The 19,599-nt window shown below is 37.7% G+C and overlaps 1 protein-coding gene across 18 annotated transcripts in view; it reads left to right on the forward strand.

Moving 5' to 3' along the window:
- KCNMA1 (potassium large conductance calcium-activated channel, subfamily M, alpha member 1) overlaps nucleotides 1-19,599 on the forward strand; it is a 502,219-nt gene that overhangs the window by 441,710 nt on the left and 40,910 nt on the right. For all 18 annotated transcript variants that reach the window (XM_009888636.1, XM_009888640.1, XM_009888635.1 and 15 more), the window contains 3 exons: nucleotides 6,449-6,572; nucleotides 9,520-9,744; nucleotides 12,982-13,174. In XM_009888636.1, coding sequence (XP_009886938.1) covers nucleotides 6,449-6,572; nucleotides 9,520-9,744; nucleotides 12,982-13,174 — 542 coding nt within the window. The remainder of the gene's footprint in view (nucleotides 1-6,448; nucleotides 6,573-9,519; nucleotides 9,745-12,981; nucleotides 13,175-19,599) is intronic.

The following is a 19,599-nucleotide window of genomic DNA, read 5'->3' on the forward strand; positions in this document are numbered from 1 at the left end:
TACGAGTTCACTACAACCAACACGAGCAACAGGAGTAGCTCAGTAATCACTATGTTATCTTAGGCCTGTTTTTAACAAGGTTATAGAACTAAAAGGTTTGAGTGATAGGGGGCGGTATATGTTAGCCCTCTGACTGTTGCTACCATTGGTAGTTGTGCTATAAACCATGGGAATAAGAACAGTATCAGATTTTTTTTTTTAGAGTACTGTGAAACCTTGCATGAGTGCTTTTAAGATAAGAGTGCAGTGTCAGGAAATAAAAGGAGAATTTTCCAGCAGAAAAAATCAACAGGCTTTTTTATAAAGTTCAGGGTAGCAGAAGATCCACTCAGATCAAGGCAATGGAAAGAAAAAACTCTTTAGCTTTAAACCGGGTTTAAAGAAAATAACGTATTCTTATAAACTTTGAGTTGAGAAAGTGGTAGCTTTTATCATAAGGTATAAAGGCTACGCACTTCATTTAAGTGGCAAAAAATACTCCTATATTTTATGATGCCACTTTACTGTGGGTTTGTTTTTTTACAAATGAAAAAATTATTTTTTTCAGGTACATTCTCCTACCCCTCAAAGATTGCTAGTTCTGCAGCTTGAGTAAATATAGATGGGATATTAAAAACAGAAGATACATTGGCTGTGTGCCTTGTCTCCCCCTTATTAAATTGCTCATATAAAAGTTTAGAAGTTAACTATTTTGTTACTTTTCTATGTGAGAAGATTCATACTTCTGAAGCATATTGTGAGCATGTCCTTGATGTATCGAGGTACTTTAATGAGCGAGATTCTCACAGTAAACAGCTCTGTATCAGCGTCCTTAGTAGTCTTGATAAATTAACATGAACTCTTCAGTAAGGCTTCTGAGGATAAAAAAAAAAAGAGCAAGAGGAAAGGAGGGAGAATTGTTAGTGTTCTTAGCACTGTAATTCAGGCCTTAAGCTTGCACAGGGCACCACGTACCAACCACTGTATTAGATATATTCTTCTTTGTAGATTTAGGGAAAAAGTCAGACAGTGAGAGATTAGGAAAGCTTCCGAATATGACAATTTTAACAGCAAACTGCAGGTTTTCTTTCTCTTGTCGCACTGGGTTTTCTTCTCTAAAGCCCCGTGCATCTGGGCACTGAATCCTTACAAATTTCATTGCTGATTAACCTGTGAAAGGGAAGATCAGTAAGAGAGTGTCATCAGTGTAACACACATAGGCAACAAATTCTCATTACAACTTAATGCCATCCACACAGACTGCAGAGGGTCACAGGGAATGGCTAATGGTAGCCGACAAATGTTGGGTGTATTAGTCACAAAACATTTGCTGAATTCCATCAGAATGTCGTGACAACCTTCGCAGCTAGTCCCAGCGAGCTGCCGGAGTCAGTGGAGTTTGCCTGTGACAAGCCGTCACTCTATCTTGGTTGAGCTTTATAGCAGCAGTCAAAGCAGTCAGAGAAGATTGAAGTGACAGAGGCCCACTGAGTAAATAGTGAAACATGCAGCACATCATGAAATATTCAGCCAGGGTGTAAAAGCTCTAAATGCTTTTTCAATTATTAGCACCTGCACTGGCTGCATACATCTAACACTAACAGCATGTTAATTGCCACAATTTGTTAGGGTAGCTGTAGGAGAAATTTCAGAGGCAGGAGACATTCTCTAGCGCATCATCAGCTCCTATCTTACCTTCAGCAAACCCACGCTTTGCTCCAAAAATTAAGTGTTTGTGTGCATACACTCACACACTCACATCCACATCCAGAGTCAGGTAGGAAAACTCAAAATTCCTGGCCCACACACAAGGTGAGTTTCAAGACCCTGAATCTCGAACAGTAGACTGTTAAACGACTTTTTGTGGGTAAAATCCAGATATAGATTCTCTCCATAAATCTCCAGATATAGGATCTCTACCTGAGAAAGGCATAATTGCAGACTTTCACAAACACAGGTTAAAGAGGAGTTGTGTTGTTCCCTGGGGTGTTTGGCCATTGATTTCATATAAGGAGAATTTTATTGTAGGGCAGAACAAAAAGTAGCCAAGATGTTGTTTTATGGATGTGCAAAGACTAACAAGTTACAGTTTATTTTCAAACACTGCCAGGGTCCCTACTGGTCATATAATATTCTCGTTCCCAGTGCTCAACATATGGAGCAGTTCCACCACAGATCAGTGAGGGTATATTGCATTAATGCTCAAAATTGTATATGAATGATAGCAAGAGAGTTAAGACAAAGGTGACAGAATGCAAGGATATGCTAAACAACAGTCATTTAACGAAGCAGCCATTTGGGCCCGAATGGTCTTCTCAATTCTGTCCATCCCCAGTCATTACTCAGAAGTTCCAGACTCAAAAACTCCAAGTAAGTTTGCAATAGTTATAAATGTGTGCTAGGAAAGCAGTGCTCTTTAAAATGTAATGCTCACTTCCTCGCAGTAGGTTTGCTGGAAGTGGGATTTATGGTTTTGCTTTAGGCTGTTGTCTTCCAGGCAGGCTTTTTGGGGTTGCAGCTGTAGCATGGCATTTAGCGTCGTTTTCAAGTTTAATTGATCATAAGTGGCATTATATGCTTTTCAAAACCTTGAAAAGATGGTATTTTGCTCTTCATTTGAAGTCATGCGTGTGTAATATCTGCCATAAGAACCCGAGAAGCTATTTTTAAACTGGGGTTATGGATGAGGGAAAATTGGCTTTTGCTCCTTTTCTCCCCTGCGTGCTGTACATGCCTGTCTTTTCCTAGCTGGAGTGACCAAAGGCTTTGGTCATTGCACGCCTTAAAAGCCAACATCTCAATTAAAACAAACACTGTGGATTTTAGTTAGTAGAAGGTGGTTTTCTTCCTACAATTTGAATTTTTCAAGCAGATAACTCTGCAGCTCTGAAGAACATACATCATAGCTGCAGCGTTAATACAAGCATTTGCACACTAACCTGCCAGTGTGACTCAAGCGTGGCTTGACAGGGCCGTCTTCATGGGTGATGGGGGGAGAGAGGCTCTCCAAACATTCAGTTCATGATTTGGCTGTAAGGGCAACAACTGTAATGCTGTGTAATATGAATTTTAATGGGAAGAGGGTGTCCAAACCCCTTAGGCAGATTTGACAGCCTTGGCCTCTGTGTGTCTGTCTTAATTAATTTTTAGTATTTGCAAAACAGGTTTAGATCATCAGATGAACCAGAGTATATATGTCCCAAGTAGTAATGCTATTTTATTACTGTATTACTTCATAAAATTATCAAGGTATTTAAACAAAACAAAAAAAAAAGTCTGAGGATCAATTTTGTTTTTAAGTACGTAAGCCAGCGTATCTTCTAACATCTGAGGACAAAGTTGGGCCTTAGTGGTAAATAGTTTTCAACCTCCTCAGACATCTTCAAGGATCACTTTACTGAGAACGAAAAATCTTTGATTAAATAGAGATTAAAATAGTAGTTTACCCCAGAAGATTTAAATTTAATAAGCACACTTATATGTAAAAATCCACAGATTCTGAAACACAAAGTGTGGCTAGTCTTATCATGGTTTCCTTCTCAGGCAATAATACATTCTCCTAGAGTAAAAGTAGTACAAGGGTGTCTATTAGCTTGCTTCCTTCTTGTGTGACCCATCCTGTTTGCTTCTTTTAAGGCTCCCACTTGCTGTACTCCAAGCAGTGAAGCAGAGGATCCAGTTTATCATATTGTAAATAAGTGCATGTATTGATTTAAAAAATATATATATTTTTTTAAAACCACAATTTGCTACCTAAAACTTCAATAGAGAGTTACGTCTGATGATTCTCATTCTGCACCCTTTCCATAGCACACTTCTGTTTAAACCTAAGACAACTAGAAAATATAGTATTGAGGTAAAATTCTAATAAACCTTTGGCACAAGCTACTTTGAATATTCCCTTTTAGGATGCAAGGCCCTTACCCAAAAGAGAAATACGTGAGGCTTTAAGCCCACACACACACAACAAATTGCCTCAGACTTCGAGGCAGTTGACCCTAATTTGATGTCAGATATCTGTTATCATTTGGTTTGTTATAAGATTCCTATCAATTTGTATCATTTCTGTGACTGGGATTAGAGTATTGCTAAATACTCATTTGTGTGAAAGCTTCAGATGATCTATTTAGTTTTAAATTGCAGAGCATAAAAGAAACACTGATTAGAAAATTAGAATATGGCATTTTTAACAAACTGATTAATTATAGTTTCTCTGAGGAAGGGAAAGCGAAAAGGAAAATTCATTCCTGTATGCATCTAATTTCTGAAAGAAAAAGGAGGTGATTTCATCAGTGAACTTTGCTTCTGTTTCGGTGCTGCACTACGAAAGACTGGTGGAGAAATGTCTCATGAAAGTTTAGAGGGGGGAAAAAGAAACAGAAAAAAACTCTTTTCAGTGGAAGCTCCTGAAGATTCCTAACCTTTTTGCAAAAATTCTCCTTTTGAAACACATAGGTAACACATTCCATCAGAAAAAATAGCTAGGACAGAGTACCACTAAACGTTGCCTGAACGTCAGTACAGCCTTCAAATGGAATTGTATCCATGCTCGCAGACCTTATGTTACCACATGCAGCTCTGAGCAGCAGGGAATGCCCTATGAACAGCATCCCAGCTAACTCTCAGCCGAAACTACCATGGCTGCAGCTCACTGATGAGTGAAGTAAGAGAATGCAGTCTAGATATTTTTATAGAAATATATAAAAAAAACCCAAACAAAACCAAACCAAACAAAAAAAACCACAAACAAAATCAAGCATAAAACCACCCAACAAAACCCTTTGGTACAGCTTTTGCACCAAGCAGCCACCTCTGCTTCCCACAGAAGAGGGAGCACACTTGTGCGAGGCCTTCCATTCCTAAACCTGGAGTGGGGTCAGAGACTCCAGGCAGTCCCCTAGAGACTCCTCTGCTGCCAGTGGGTTGATAGTGAAATGCGCTGAAGTGTATCTCTGTTGAGTGAATGTAAAAAACTTTGAAAACATAGTGTTTCTTTTTACAGGTGAGTCTGACTTATGCCGTTGCCATGTAGTGCATTGCTTTTTCTTGAAGCATCAAAAAAAGATTCTGGTTTAAATGCAACATTGCATTAATAGCTTCTCAAGTTCTTTTAAGCCACTTTCTACGGAGTTGACTCCATAGATAAGTTACCATAAGGTAACTTCTCGTATTGTATTTGGGGTAAATTAACCTATATCATACACAGTGTTCAAAGTCTGCTTTAGTAGACAATGCAAAAGAGAGGTTCTTACCACTGTCTGCTGGCTCATATGCTTTAAAAGCAGTGAACTTTCCAGTTTTGAGAGTTCAGCCAATATGGGCATTTCTTTAACAGACTTCAAAAGGCAAACTGCTTTAAAATTTGGCTACCTGTCTCAGAGTACTTAGCATATTCCTACATAGCAAATATTTTCTTCTTTGAAAAGTTACAGTTCTGTATCAGGATGTTTCAAGTGTTCATGGCAAAAACCTTAAGTAAAGACTGTAGTTTTAGCAGACAAAGCTGTTCCCTCCTTGAATTTAGGATTTTAGGGTCAGTTTACCCTGTGCCTTGTAAACACGATCCTCCTTCTAATGCTATTGTATAGTGCAATCACTTAGTGGTCCTCACCAGCATCTGAGAGTGTTGGAGTCACTTAGTACTTAGCACAAGGTTTGATTTTTAGCATATAAATTAAAGAACTATATGTGTCTGTGCCTAGATGTAACTATATTTCTGGAGAGCAAGTTTATAAAAAATGTCTTTTATTTGCTTCTCCTTTGAGAAGCCTTGTGCTTTAAAATCTTGTTGGAAAAACACTTGGAAGGTTATCACAGGTAGAGTTGTCCACGAAAATGGACATTGTTGTTTGGTATTAAAATCATGTATTCCAGATGTGGGCATTTGTTAGTCAGTGTGCTCTAAAATGACATACTGTTGAATCTTTAAAGGGCTTCAGTTTGGGAAAGCAAAATATGATTGGGCAAATTGCTAAAATATTTAAAGTGCAGCCTGTTAAAGCTTTTACTGCGAAGAGCATCACGTCAGAAGTTGTATGTGGTAAAAGCAAGTAATTGGCTTTCCATACTTATGCCAGTCAGTCAGCATGGGGCTCTGTTCCTATCCCTTCTACTTCATTGCAGATGCTAATAGCAACCCTGATATTTATTTTGAAAGGGTGGGACTGGAAAGAAAAAAAACAAAACTTTTATGGATGTGATGGTGTCAGAAAGCCGCCTTTAAAATTAAATGGCTATTGCTGTAGAGAGAGTACGGAAACTCTTCAAAACTGCACCTAAAATTTTAAAATTAATTTTTTTTTTCTTTTCAGCTTTTGTTTAAAAGTGCCCTCATTGAAAGCATGTTAAAGTGTAAATACATTTCATTTTTTTACTTTTATCCCTCTTTGAACACAGCTCTTGGGATATCTTTCCATCCATAATTCATAATATTTTCCACTTATGTTGTCCTCAACTTGTTTTTCCCCAGGCATGACCCCTTGTTAATTCCTGGCAACGAGCAGATTGACAATATGGATGCCAATGTGAAAAAGTATGACTCTACAGGGATGTTTCATTGGTGTCCAGCCAAGGACATCGAAAAGGTCATTTTGGTAGGTATTGGTGATAAGCTGTGTTTGAAAAGAGGTTATCTGAACCACAGAACTGATGTCTACTGGACTAACAAATTAATCTCTGCTGTCATTAAATCCAGCATATTGAAATCAGAAAAACAGTGTGGTGAAATCCACGCTAGCATTTTAATTAAAGAATTATGGTTATATAAATATGTATGCCAAGTGCAACAATGAAAATTGCTCCAAAATAGAGAATTTCTTTTTCACAAGCTGAAATTTGCATATTGAGTTTAAATCTTTAGAGAATTAAGATTGGAAATATTTAAATGTTTACACACCCCATTTCTCTCTTTACACAAGGCAGTAATGATTCTAATACAGGCAAGTGTTGCTTTGCATTATCTCTTATTTATTTATGTGAATTTTGCTCTCTTAGAACTTCTCTCTCAATTTCCAACATTGCAAGATGCCCAAATAGGCCAGAGTAAGTAGTACTACTACTCTGCCTTTCTAGCATGTTGCAGTGAGTCTAGTCTACATTTGTTTTGTTTGTTTAACTGGGTAAGCCATCAAACTGACTCAAGTCATTAAAAATAATTAGAAGGCCTATCACAGTCTATTTTGTTCGGTGAAAGTTTGTGCCACTTGTGTTCATGTACTCATACCTAAGAGTAACAAGTAACTAACTCCAGATCTCATATGCAAAACTGATGGTATTTGAAATGAACTCCCTGGTGGATCTTCACTTTGTCACACTTCATAAAGCTTTTCCTGAGTCGGCTTTCTTAGATTTTCCTGCACTGTGGCATGGTGTAGCCAACGATGGTGACAGCCCCAGTTATTCTAGTAATCAGGGGATAAAAGCTTGTCTCCACTTCTCAGGGGTTTCTGTAGTAACTGTGACATTGCCTGGAATTGCAATATCAGTGTTTAAACATTCAAGCAAGTAAATTCCAAATTCTAGAGACTGAGCTGTGAGGCGAAATTTGGCTGAACAGCTTTAAATAGTATGCCTTTCTATGTATTCAGCAGGCAAGGAGGGGCAGACCTGCTGTAAAATACTTTGTAACAGACAGAGATAGAAATCTGCCTTCATGCTCTGAACACATTTTAACAGACAGCGTTTACATGTTGTCCCACTTTGAAAATTGTTTCTCCAAAAATGGCGCTGTGGAGTGCCTCCATTATCATCTCCTGGTGATGCCGTGTTAGCTTTTCCCCAACTAGCCTGTGTATCTGTAAGTCTAGCCGGGATCTTTCTGCTTCATGCATCATCACCAAGAAAGATGCTGCCAGCACAATGCTTCCCTACAACCCTACACCTTTTCAAACACATAGTTCACAACTTATGCCTACATTCATATCCATGCAAATTTAATGCTGTCCTTAGAGTTCACACGAGTACAAATTAGTACATAATTTGAAGATGATGAGGTTTCCCAGGTTGTCTTCTAATTGATACTTGATGATGCCTCAATCAGAAAATAATTCATTTTTTTGCCCAAGGTCTGTTTTGGCTCTGCGAGGTTCCAGCAGTATCAGGCAGTAAGAACTTTTTTTGGTATACAGTCAAATGTATGTGGCTACATAGAGATCAATGACTACAGAGTCACATTTTTTACACAATTTCTTTCAAGACTTGGTCTCTGTCTTGTAAAGTCTGAGTATTTGAGACCATTAGGCAAAGGCATGGGACAATTTACGTGCTTCACTTGAGCGTTTGCTCATGTCTTCCGCTATTTGAAGGGCCAAGACCACTCTCTTGGTAGAGTTATATGAAAATCAGTGTAGTTGCCCCAGAGAAACTGAAAACTCCATGTATTTTTTAACTGATAGAAAACTTTTAAACAGAGTTCCCCTTCTTACATCGTGAACACCTCTGATGCATATTCCAATCTGCATTGCACATTATCATGCTTCCATAATTTATAAAAAGGGCATATACTATGGGTAAATGAGGGAAAAAATCTGCAGTTCACCGTTGCCTTAGTTTTATTCATTGGCAAAACTTCTATGTAATGGTGCTGAGTGTACAATTTCTTGGCAATATGATATCAGTGGATCTGCAGCTACTCAATGGAGTGCCATAATGCTAAGACTGGCTCTAGAAATGAAGGTCATTTTTTCCTCATGATTTTATTTAGTCATGTTGGTGTTTGAGTTGCCTGCTCAACTGACATTACCACTGATGAAATTAGTGCAAAAAGTTATTCTCGTCACTGAGACAAGAAGATAATTCTGAATACCATTCAAACATTCTCCATGAGACTTTTTTCCTTCTATCTATTCAACAAGTCAGGAAGCCCAATGGTCCTGAAAGTTAGTATTAGTCACGATCTTGCACACTAGGTTTTTCTTACTGAGAGAAGCTCTGTGGAGTGTGATGAGCATCCATCGTAAAGCAGAGCAGTGTACAGCATTCTTTGCTTCTCAAGGGTAGTAGCAGCTTGTCCTAAAATAAGAACTTTGACTCTAAGAGAATATGGTCCTCAATTCACAAGATATGTGTAATACCACTAAGACCATCGGGCTCTCACGTTTTCCTTTTTAAATTGGTCCTGAAACAAGACTACTAGTGATTCCTCAGCTAAGGCATGGTTTTGCATACCTTTTCTAAAATCCTTCTAATGGCTAAATGCATAGTAGGTCAAATTCTGTTCTTAGCTAAACCCATAGTACTTTGATTGTAACCAGAGTCTTAATCCACATGTGTAGAAACATATATAGGACCAGAATTCCGTCCAGTACATTGTCTTCCCAAACACTGAAGGATTTGGAAACAAAAGTGAAATTCTCTTCTGCTGAGCACGTTTAATGAAAGATAAATAAGGGTAAAATAAACAGCTATTATCAAACCGCTTCTTTGTGCATGAACAATATTGACAGTTGTGTTTTTCCTGGTTTAAAGCTCAATATATGATTTAAGTTTCCCTTTGTTTCATTTCTCCCTTGTCTTTTTGTTTTGTTCTTTTTTTTTTTTTAGACTCGAAGTGAAGCAGCGATGACAGTTTTAAGTGGGCATGTAGTCGTTTGCATATTTGGGGATGTTAAATCTGCTTTGATTGGACTAAGAAATTTAGTGATGCCATTACGAGCCAGCAACTTTCACTACCATGAACTCAAGCACATTGTGTTTGTGGGTTCACTTGAATACCTGAGAAGGGAATGGGAGACACTGCATAACTTCCCCAAGGTTTCAATCTTGCCTGTAAGTCCAAAGCCATATTATTGATACTTTGTTATTTAGGACACCAACTGGACAGATTCGTATTGACTTTGATCTTAGGCTTTTTTTACTTTTGTCTACTTATAGGCCTGAGGACTTAGATTTTCCCTTTACTGTGTCTATGAAAGCAGAGCCCTGTGAGACCTTATTAGAAGATATTTGCCGCAGTGTTTGGTTCCTCGTCATCCTCATCGGATGAATTTTAGCTGCTATCAAATGTATTAGCTGTGTTATATATCGAACATTCACTGTAGTGCACTGCATGTAGCCGGTTCTGATGTTGTGATTTCACTGACAGAATGACAGTAGTTATTTATGACATTATTTATGTATTGAAACCCACAAAACCTTTGAAAAAAATTATTGTTACTCTGTCCATGTAATATCTATCTATAGTCATAAAAACTTCCTGTAGGCTGGCCTACTTTAAAAGGAACGTTGCCATAGCATTTCAGTCCTGCCATACTCGCGTATGGAAGTACAGCAAAACCATGACTCTTTTGAAAACTGTGAAAAAATCCTATTGATTTTAGTAGGGACAACTACTAAAATGGCAGTTCAGAGGTCCTTTTTCTCCTATGTAGCATTATCATTCACTCGTGTGCCCAAAATGTAGAAACTCAAGCTCTAGGACACACAAATGAAGCCTTCCAAGCTGGTGATCTTAGGTGGTCGTAGCTGTAAATGACCCACACAGATGTAGGCAGGAGGGAAATGAGCCTGTGGTATAAGTACAGAAGAGAATGCTCTGTACATTACAGAGTAGAGTTCGCTTGTATTTTTTTATCAGAATGAAAAATTATGACTCTACCAGTTCTTAATAATCACATTTCAGAGTTAAAAGTAAATAAGACAATGATGGATGTAACCTAAACTGGATAACTGGGAAAATAGCTATAGAATGGAAAGACTGTCTTCACTTTCTGATTAATTCAGACTGTAGGTCTTTGTTACTGTAAATGCAGTTTTAGTGTTAGCCCTTGGCTTTTTTCTGTAAACTGATCCAACAGATGGTGTCACAAGATTCTCTGCTGTCACAAAAATGGTGTCAATATCAGATTTGGTCAGTTAATATCCTCCTCTTCCTGCCAATCCCTTTTAATTCCAGTCACTGTGAAGGCTAAAGTCTAAGGATTCAGAATTAAATTAATAATACTGTTGAACTGTGGAGCGGAATAGATTCCAGCTACTACTTCTAAACTTTCCAGTATATAACGTATATCCATTATTATAATGCATATTTGTAAAGTTTTGATTCTGAATTCTGAAGAGGCATTAAGGAAATGTACACCACCTTTACATTCCCCAATCAGTTTGCACCCAAATTTGGAGTAGTTTTGGGCTAATTACAAATTAAACAGCTTAAATAATTAGTTAATGCACCTTTAAAAATACAGAATATGTAAAGTAATTGTGTCTTACACAGTAATCAAGGGTGCTGAAGACTACACAGACTTCACTACTGCTTTTTTCTTTTCAGCCTATCTGTTTCAAAATGGTTATATAAAGTTAAAAATATCAGCATTATTCTAATCTAATTATACTAATTTAGAAGTCTACTAAAGTTTCTGAGATCATACTGGTAGGAATCGTGTTAAAGGGAGGCCACTCAAACTCATTTCCTACTTCTCTGTGCTTTGGTTCACAAGGTAAAACTTGCTGCTGACATCTGATGGGGATGTGGTTACAGCTGAATATAAAAACGTTTCTTCTTGTTTAAAAAAAACATGGAAATTTCATTTAAAATCTGTATTAAAAGAGGCATTTAAGCTGCTGAGTAAACTCTTAAAAAGTAGGGAAATGCCAATTTTAAATATCCTCAGGCAGCCTTCATTCTGTCCCTTTGCATAAAATCATTAGGAGTAAGCCTTTAATTAGTTACATGCTTGCATATTATTTTTCCCCACAGGAATCCTGCTTCACTTGGTGCACAGTACAGATACAGAGGGCAGAATTAAGGTGGCAGGAATAATCATATCCTAACTTTTGAGAACTTTATAACTAAATCATATCTGGTTGATATATACTGATTTCCACAAGGTTTCATGCCTCAAATTAATGAAAGTAGCGTGGAGTAGTGAGGCTGGTATCTGAAACTAGGTGGCAATCACTGAATACGAATTGAGCTCAGCCTTCACTTTGTGCATTTTAAATTCACTTTTGCATTGAATATTCTCAGTGGAGTTCAGGAGTTCACCATGAGTGATCAGGAGATGGAAGAGTAGGGTCTTGACTCGGTTTTATGAAAGTCACTGTGTGACAAGGGGACAGCTTAGTCTCCTCATCATCATTAGGGTCTTTGGGTACCAAACCATGTGAGGCAGCAGAGCAGAATCTAGTTTCCATAAAAAACTCTTTTTTTTTTTTTTTTTTTTTCTTTCCTGGACCTCGCAGCCCCTGTGACATAGACTTAATATTCTGTAACTAGAGATGTGGACTGTTGGATGTGAAAAGCAAGTGTTATCTTTAAACAAAACATAATGGGTTAAGTGTCATGTCTCATTTGTGTTAACTATGAAAAAACCCCACAGACTATGACAACATTTCATGTTAATTATTGAATTCTCTGATTGAGAATTGTGGAAGCAGGGAACCTTGCAGGAGTTGTGGCCATTAAGATAAAGTCTTGTTTCTGTTTCAAAGGGTTTAATCACACAACTTTGAAGATCAGTATGCTTTCCTTCTAGGAGCACCAAAAACGTGCATTGAAAAGGATTAACCTTTTGTGTGTATTGCTTCAGGTAGAAAAAAATAGCTTTATCCTGATTGCATCTCAAATTTGTAGGGGACATAATGCTTTCCTGTTTAAATTGCTATTCTTTTGCCCAAGACTATTGTGACTTGGTAGTAGATAAATAGACATTTAAAACACCCCCCTTGCTATATTCAGAGAGCCAGAGGTTGCCACATGATAGTGACTTAAATCAAGACAATTTCAAATCACCGATGAGATGTAGAATGCTGGCATTATTCCTGTTTCTTGTTTGTTAGTAATAGCTTGACTGAGTATTGAGACTGAACCTAAAATGCTGCCATCAGCACCAACTACCCTTTAGATTAGCACACATCTCCTATTCCCTGGCACATAGTTAGACCAGCTTAATGTCAGAGCATAAAAAAGATACTTGTTAAATAATTTCCCAAAGCTCCTTCTCAATCTTTAATTTGTTTTTCTTTTTTTCCTTTCCTGCCCCCCCCCCCCTTTTCTCTGTGCCGAAGGGTACGCCATTAAGTCGGGCTGATTTAAGGGCTGTCAACATCAACCTCTGCGACATGTGCGTTATCCTGTCAGCCAATCAGAATAATATTGATGATGCTTCGCTGCAGGACAAGGAATGCATCTTGGCGTCACTCAACATCAAATCTATGCAGTTTGATGACAGCATTGGGGTCTTGCAGGCTAATTCCCAAGGTAAGGACTGCCCTATAATACTTCTCTGCAGTGCCTACAGGGGACAGGACCTGGCAGGAAGAATATCCCTCACTCAGTAATTCAAAGAGCCCTACATCAACTTGCTTGACAGTTAAACCTGCTGATTGGTATGATGGCTTTTAAAGGGACAGTCACATAGTTTCTCTGCTACATCACAAAGCACATCTTGTGGAAGGAAAAATGAATGAATGTGAAACTGGCATTTTTTTCTCATTTTAAAATTTTCCTAAAAATATAGATAAAATCATTGCTTTCTCACCCCGCCGTGCTCTGTGGCTTTCTTACCAGGCAATTGCTCTTATAGAGCCAAAGCTAGCTCATACTCACTTCAGAATACCTGAAGCCTCTGTCTAACAAGATTTCTTTTTTATGTAAAGCACATTGCGACCAGAAAGAAAAAGAACTGAGTAATACAAGCAGAAAAGTAAAATAAAAAGAACAAGAATTTTAAATTGTCTCTATAGTTCCTGTGCCTTCTTGCTCAAAAAGCCACTTAGAATTAACTCAAAGGTGATTTCTTCCCATGGATTGACATGTACTCGTCCCATTTAAGGACATTGAACAGAATCCTTCAGACTTTGCTGAGATTAGGGGACTGATTCATAGGTAGCCAAAGGCTATTTTACACCAACAGTGCCTGTGCAAAGCAGCTGCAAAGCAGTCATAAGCACCCTGGCAAAGACCATCAGTGTAAAAACAATCATCTTCCCATCCCTGAAGGGTCTTGCAGATTATGCAGCTGAAGTCCTACCTTTGATAAACCTATTAAGTGCTGCAGTAAATATTCCCCCTGGATCTAGCCCTGCTATAAATGTAGGTGTAGAAAGGATAGTACTTTGGTCTGCAATTTCCCCATAAGCCTGACCTAGAGATAGTTTTCCCTCAAGGACTGTGAGAACTAAGATTAAATTCAGTTTTTCCTCTTTACACTCTAATCAGGAAAGAGGCATTATAAGCTAAAAATCAGAGGCGGCAGTGTAACTTCATGAATATAGAAACTTCTTGAATGTGGAAAATTCTGTCTTAGAATCAGCAATAAAACCATGGAATTTAATACTGGAATTAGATTGTACCAGGAAACTAAAAGTTTGAAATTTTCAAAGTCAGGTTGGATAGTTCTCTGGATAACGTGTAGATATAGAGAGGAGGAGGAGGAAGTGTTTTTTCGCCATGGGTGTTTGAAGTTTCAAATCTGTGGTCTGGAAGCAATACAGCCCCAGATATTTTAGAGTTTTTCCCTCAAAAATTTGTGAGCCTGACTTGCTCGCACTATGATAACTTGTAGTCATGGTTAGGAAACTCCTTGCAGAAGTGGAACACAGGCATGGAGGTTCCTTGTTTTGCTGATTTAGACCTGGGGTTTGAAATTTTGTGTCTGAAAACTAAATGTGTACTTTCACTACCAGGCTATTGGCTGTTCTTTGGTGGGTCTCTCTGTCACCTGTCACACACATAATTAAAGTCATCAAGAAGTAGAATCTGTTTTTCTCACCCCTTTCCTCCCTTCCTATTCTTGAGCATGGGCAGTCTGAGAGAATTTCCTTCTCCTGCTTTTCCTCAGAGGTTAGTGGTATTTCCAAGACTTGGCTGTTGTATTTTACCCCTGGGAGCACACTGGATCTTAGACCACCCCTGAATGAGGACGGAAAAACCTAGCAATGTAACAGCCTTGTACACCTCATGAACACCTGCCATTTTTTCCTCTCCATCCTTGGAAGTATTCAAGACCTGACTGCATAAAGCCCTGAAGAACCTGATCTGACCTCATAGCTGACCCTGCTTTGAGCAGGAATTCAGACTGGGGACCCTCTGTTGTCCTTCTAGCGTGAATTGTTCAATGATTCTGTATTATCCAGGTTGCTGCTACAGCATAGCCCCTATAGGTCAGGAAACGTAGACTTGGGCTATGGTCCTTTCAGCCCTATTCAATGCTGCTGATGCAGAGAAGCAGAGGCACAATAGGTTAGCACATACTTAGAAACTTTGGACATTTCTTCTGGTAAATATCAGCCTGCCTGTAAAAAAAAAAAAAAAAAAAAAGATGCCTCTAGTTTTTCTGGGGAAACAGGGCATAACATAAGGCTGGTGGCCAGCATCCTATTTTAGTTGGGAGCTCTGACTAGGGAGTGGTTCTTCTAAAACCAGTTGCTTCATAAAATAATTATCTTCCCAGTAAATCCTCTGCTTATGGTATCCACTACTTCTGAATTGGTTGCATTGCTTTCAGTAGAGTAAATTTTTTTGAAAGACCTTGAATACAATGGTTAGACTGTCAGAAGCAATTAGATCAACAGATAGCGCAAACTTTACTGGAAGTTATATCCAATGTGACATTTTTGTCTATGAAATGCAGCTTTAACGTACGGTGGACACAACTATCATGACAATTATACAAACCAGGTGATTCAGCTTTTGCTGGTCAACAAGCAGCATACTGGAACCACCTCACAGCTCCTTGCTGGCAATTAAGTACCTTTAATTACAGAGCCAGTTGTCATTTAACTTTTGCTTAAATATTTGTGTATTATTTGACATACTTCCTTATACTTAACACATTAGCTGTTACAAACCTTAAGTATTGCCAATCTGAATGTTTCTAGATCTGAATGTATGATTTTTGACTTAAGACCTTCCTCACCAACACCATCCCTTGAAAAAGTGTTCTATGCTGTTCTTTTATGTGACTCCTATTACTGATCACAGGAAACACTGACATTAGAAAATCTGGGTGCATGGAAGAGTCAGTTGACCTGTGACAGGGTGTTGAAAAGAGATGAAACAAAACAAAATATGTGAACAGCCTGAGAAACATATGGGCGAAGCTGTGAGATTTTTGGTGAGGGAATTACCAGTGTAATCTTACCCTTGCTATTCTAAGTAATAAGCTAGCATAATTTTGTAGTCGCTAAGCAGTGGAATCTTATATGAAAACCTTATATATAATTTATGTTTACACCTCTGAAAAAGAAAAAAATTAGTCATTTAATTGACGGGTTATTGAATGCACAAAGATCTTTCCAGTTTTTATCTGTGATTATTTCAGTCCAGCATCAGACAAGAGATGACACCAGTACAAAAAGTGCACCATAAAAAGCAGGATGCAAATTTATTTAGCCATTAGACAAGCCATAATCATTGGCCAGTGCTGAAGTACAGGGCCATATCTATAACTCACTGGAATCTTCTAAAACTGCAGTTTTCCAAAGTATTAGAAGATAAATTAGTCCTGTGTCACTCAAACCAGGACACTTCCTTAGAAGGAAGTGTTCTAACTGTTCTGGAAGGATTTGCTAGTCTCCTTTCAATAAAATGTGTGATTCTACTTGAAAAGAAAAAGAAACTTTCAAATTGGACCTGTGTTGTTGAAAGCTCTCATGTTGAAAACATTCTCATGGCTGTCTGCATTGAACTTTTCAAAGCTGAGTGGGCAACTCCTTAGGCCTGCTAGAGGTTAAGGGTGCAGACTCCAATGTCCTGAAAATGAGCTCTTGGAAATCATCAGGGCAGTTTGTTGCCTTTGGGAGACCTAGATTCTGAGGACAGAAAGGCCAAAGTGTATCCCGCTGCAGCTGCAGCAAACCATCGCTTTCATTAAGATATCTCAGCTTCTGAGATACAAAATGCGGTAAAGCTGGAGCCTGGCCCACCTCTTCACAAAATGACTCATAAACTCAGTCAGATGTCTATTTGTGACAAGGGAAGTCCTGTTTTTATCTTGCAGTTCCTCTTACAGATGTTGACTGGTTGTCTTTTTAGAAAGGTTTGTAAAGAGGTATGTTTGTGATGGAGAAAAAAAGGTCACTCTCAGGTACTGGAGATTTGTTTTTATTGTCCCTTGATCCTTCCTGATTCTCATTCCATCCCCTCAAATGTAAGATAAGATTATTTTATCAAGAAGTATCTTGGAGAGAAGACCAAAGAATATTAGATCCATGTTAAGCATTTGTGCTCCCCAGCCATAACGTTTTTCCAAAGCACCCCAGAAGATTGAGTCCGGGATGGGATATGCCTTTGCAGTTATGTTGGGACAGCTCCAGTAATTCTCCTTTCCATCATTCTGTTGGCCTTTCCATCCTTTCTTCTTCAAGTAGCATCTATTGACTGTTCCCATTTAGTTTTTCATGTTTCTTGTATTTTCTTTCAGAGTCTTACATTGTGAGAATTTTACTCATCGTTTTACCCACCAGATGAACAGGGCCCAACACAAAATATTTTTCTTCAGTTGTAACTAAAACTGCTATTTGGCTTTCTTCCCAAAAACCAGAAAGACAATTATACTTAACTGTTTAGAGATTTATAAATACTGTACCAGAGTAGCCTCTGGGTAGTAACTTTAGATATCCAACTCAATAATTTTCTTTTATTGGATAGTGATTTAGATCTTATTTTGAGTCCTATATAATAAAAGCAGTACACTTCATTAAAAAACACTTACTAAACAATAAAGAAAAGCGATCTTATGGCTCCAAGCAGGTCTAAAGTACAGAAAAGGGAGGCTGTATAGTAACATTTTTTCTATGGACATTACAAGACAGATCACAGTACAGCAGGGTAGATGTATTTCAGCATAGTAACAATTGCAGCTGTTTTCTCAATGACTTCAACTTATGAGAATTTTCCCTAGGAACACTATTTCAACACATGAGAGATCTTTTTAAGGCCTCCATTTACAGTTCTTGTAATAGATCCTCCAACAAGAAAGAATAAAGAGGAAAAAAATACAGAGGAGATGAACTCCTGGGTAATACATCTCATACATCATGGCAGGATTCTTCTGGGGAAAATCCTACAGAATCAAGTAAACGTACTCAGAACTTTACACACTGACTATCAAGTGTAACAGATTACACAAACTAAAATAACCTTGTACAATTTTAGTTTCATTTGATCCAGTTTCTTTAAAAATCACCTGTAGCTTCATCATCATTTTCTGTTGAAGCTGGCTTAAACTTTGACTGAAAGACAAAAGCAGTTAGCCACTGAGTTTCGTTAGATTCATTTCACAATATGTAGATTACTTTTTAAATTATTGTAATTTTTGGTGGACTTAGTCTCATAATCTGCTGCAAGAAATTTCCTATTAAAACAAATTTGAGATCTACATTCCATTGTGTTCGCAGGTAATATATTCTTTTTCACCTCTACCAACCAATAATTCTTGATTGTTTTATCTCTGAAATGTTAGCAAAAAAGAGAGAACAACAATAATATTTCCAGGATTGGAAATGAGAGAAAATTCTTAAGCAAGGGGAAAGGATAAATACTGTCTGAAATGCTTGATTAGCAAAGGTTTTGTGTCACTTTCAGAGATAACTGTATTGTAGTGCTGTTAGAGATGTTTGCAAAAAGTTCAAAACAATAGTTTTATTCCTGAAGGAGGGCTTTTTGGTGAATGTTGAATCTTATTTCTCTTATTTCATAGTCATAAGATAAAGTTTTTAAGTGAAGATTTCTGAATATAGGGTTTGATAATCATAGATGCAGTTACTTTTTAGGCTGTTAAGGAATGCAATATTCTGTGGCAAACCCAGCACTGTTCCCTCTGTTTGATTTGTTATATTAAATGAAAATGTAAAAATAAAGAGCCATACTTTCAAATACAGAAAATCAAACTCTACTTAAGCCAGCTAAATAATTTCAGAGTTTAAGGAGTTACTTAACCTCCTTAGGAAAGCATATAAGTAAATGTAGACTATTAAATGTAGATGTAATATTAAAAATAAATAAATGAATAGTGCTGGCAAAAAGTGAAAGATTTAGGGTAATTTTTTAAAGTGTCTATGTGAGCTATGACACTAACTTTAATCTTTTAAACACTTACATTCCTGTGTGTCTTTGCAAATCAATGTAATTTAGGCTGCAGAACGCTTGTTATTCTTAAAGATAGTGCATAATTTCCTAAATCATGTAGATGTTTTCAAAAATTTTCTCCTAGACTATATCACTCCTACCAGTCACATTTGCAAAAATTGCAAGTATTTTTCATTGGCATCGGGATTATTGGTGTGTCAGGACTGATAGTTTAGTGTAGGGGTTACACCTGATGAAGGATGTTTTTGTGCTGCGTTTTTCTGAATGCTCCTTGTATTTTTGCCAGCATCAGTTGGTGTAAATGACAAAAATAATAATCCAATTAACAAAATTTTGTACTTGGTTGATTGCTTATTGTTTAACTAACTGAATTTGGAAATGTTTGTTGCAGTTCAGTTTCATTATTATTTTTCAAAACAGAGGCTGACCATCCTAAGTAATGAAGTTAATAACTGAAAAATGAGATAAGGGGTACCCTAACTTCCTAGCGCGTGTCCCACATCACCATTTGCTCACAAAAACCTCCAATTTTTGAAGATTAGGTCACGGTAATAAATAACTCAGTACTACCTTTTTGCAATGTGCACATAATT

The sequence above is a fragment of the Charadrius vociferus genome, unplaced genomic scaffold (genome assembly GCF_000708025.1).
Source record: "Charadrius vociferus isolate BGI_N301 unplaced genomic scaffold, ASM70802v2 scaffold187, whole genome shotgun sequence".
Lineage (NCBI taxonomy): Eukaryota > Metazoa > Chordata > Aves > Charadriiformes > Charadriidae > Charadrius > Charadrius vociferus.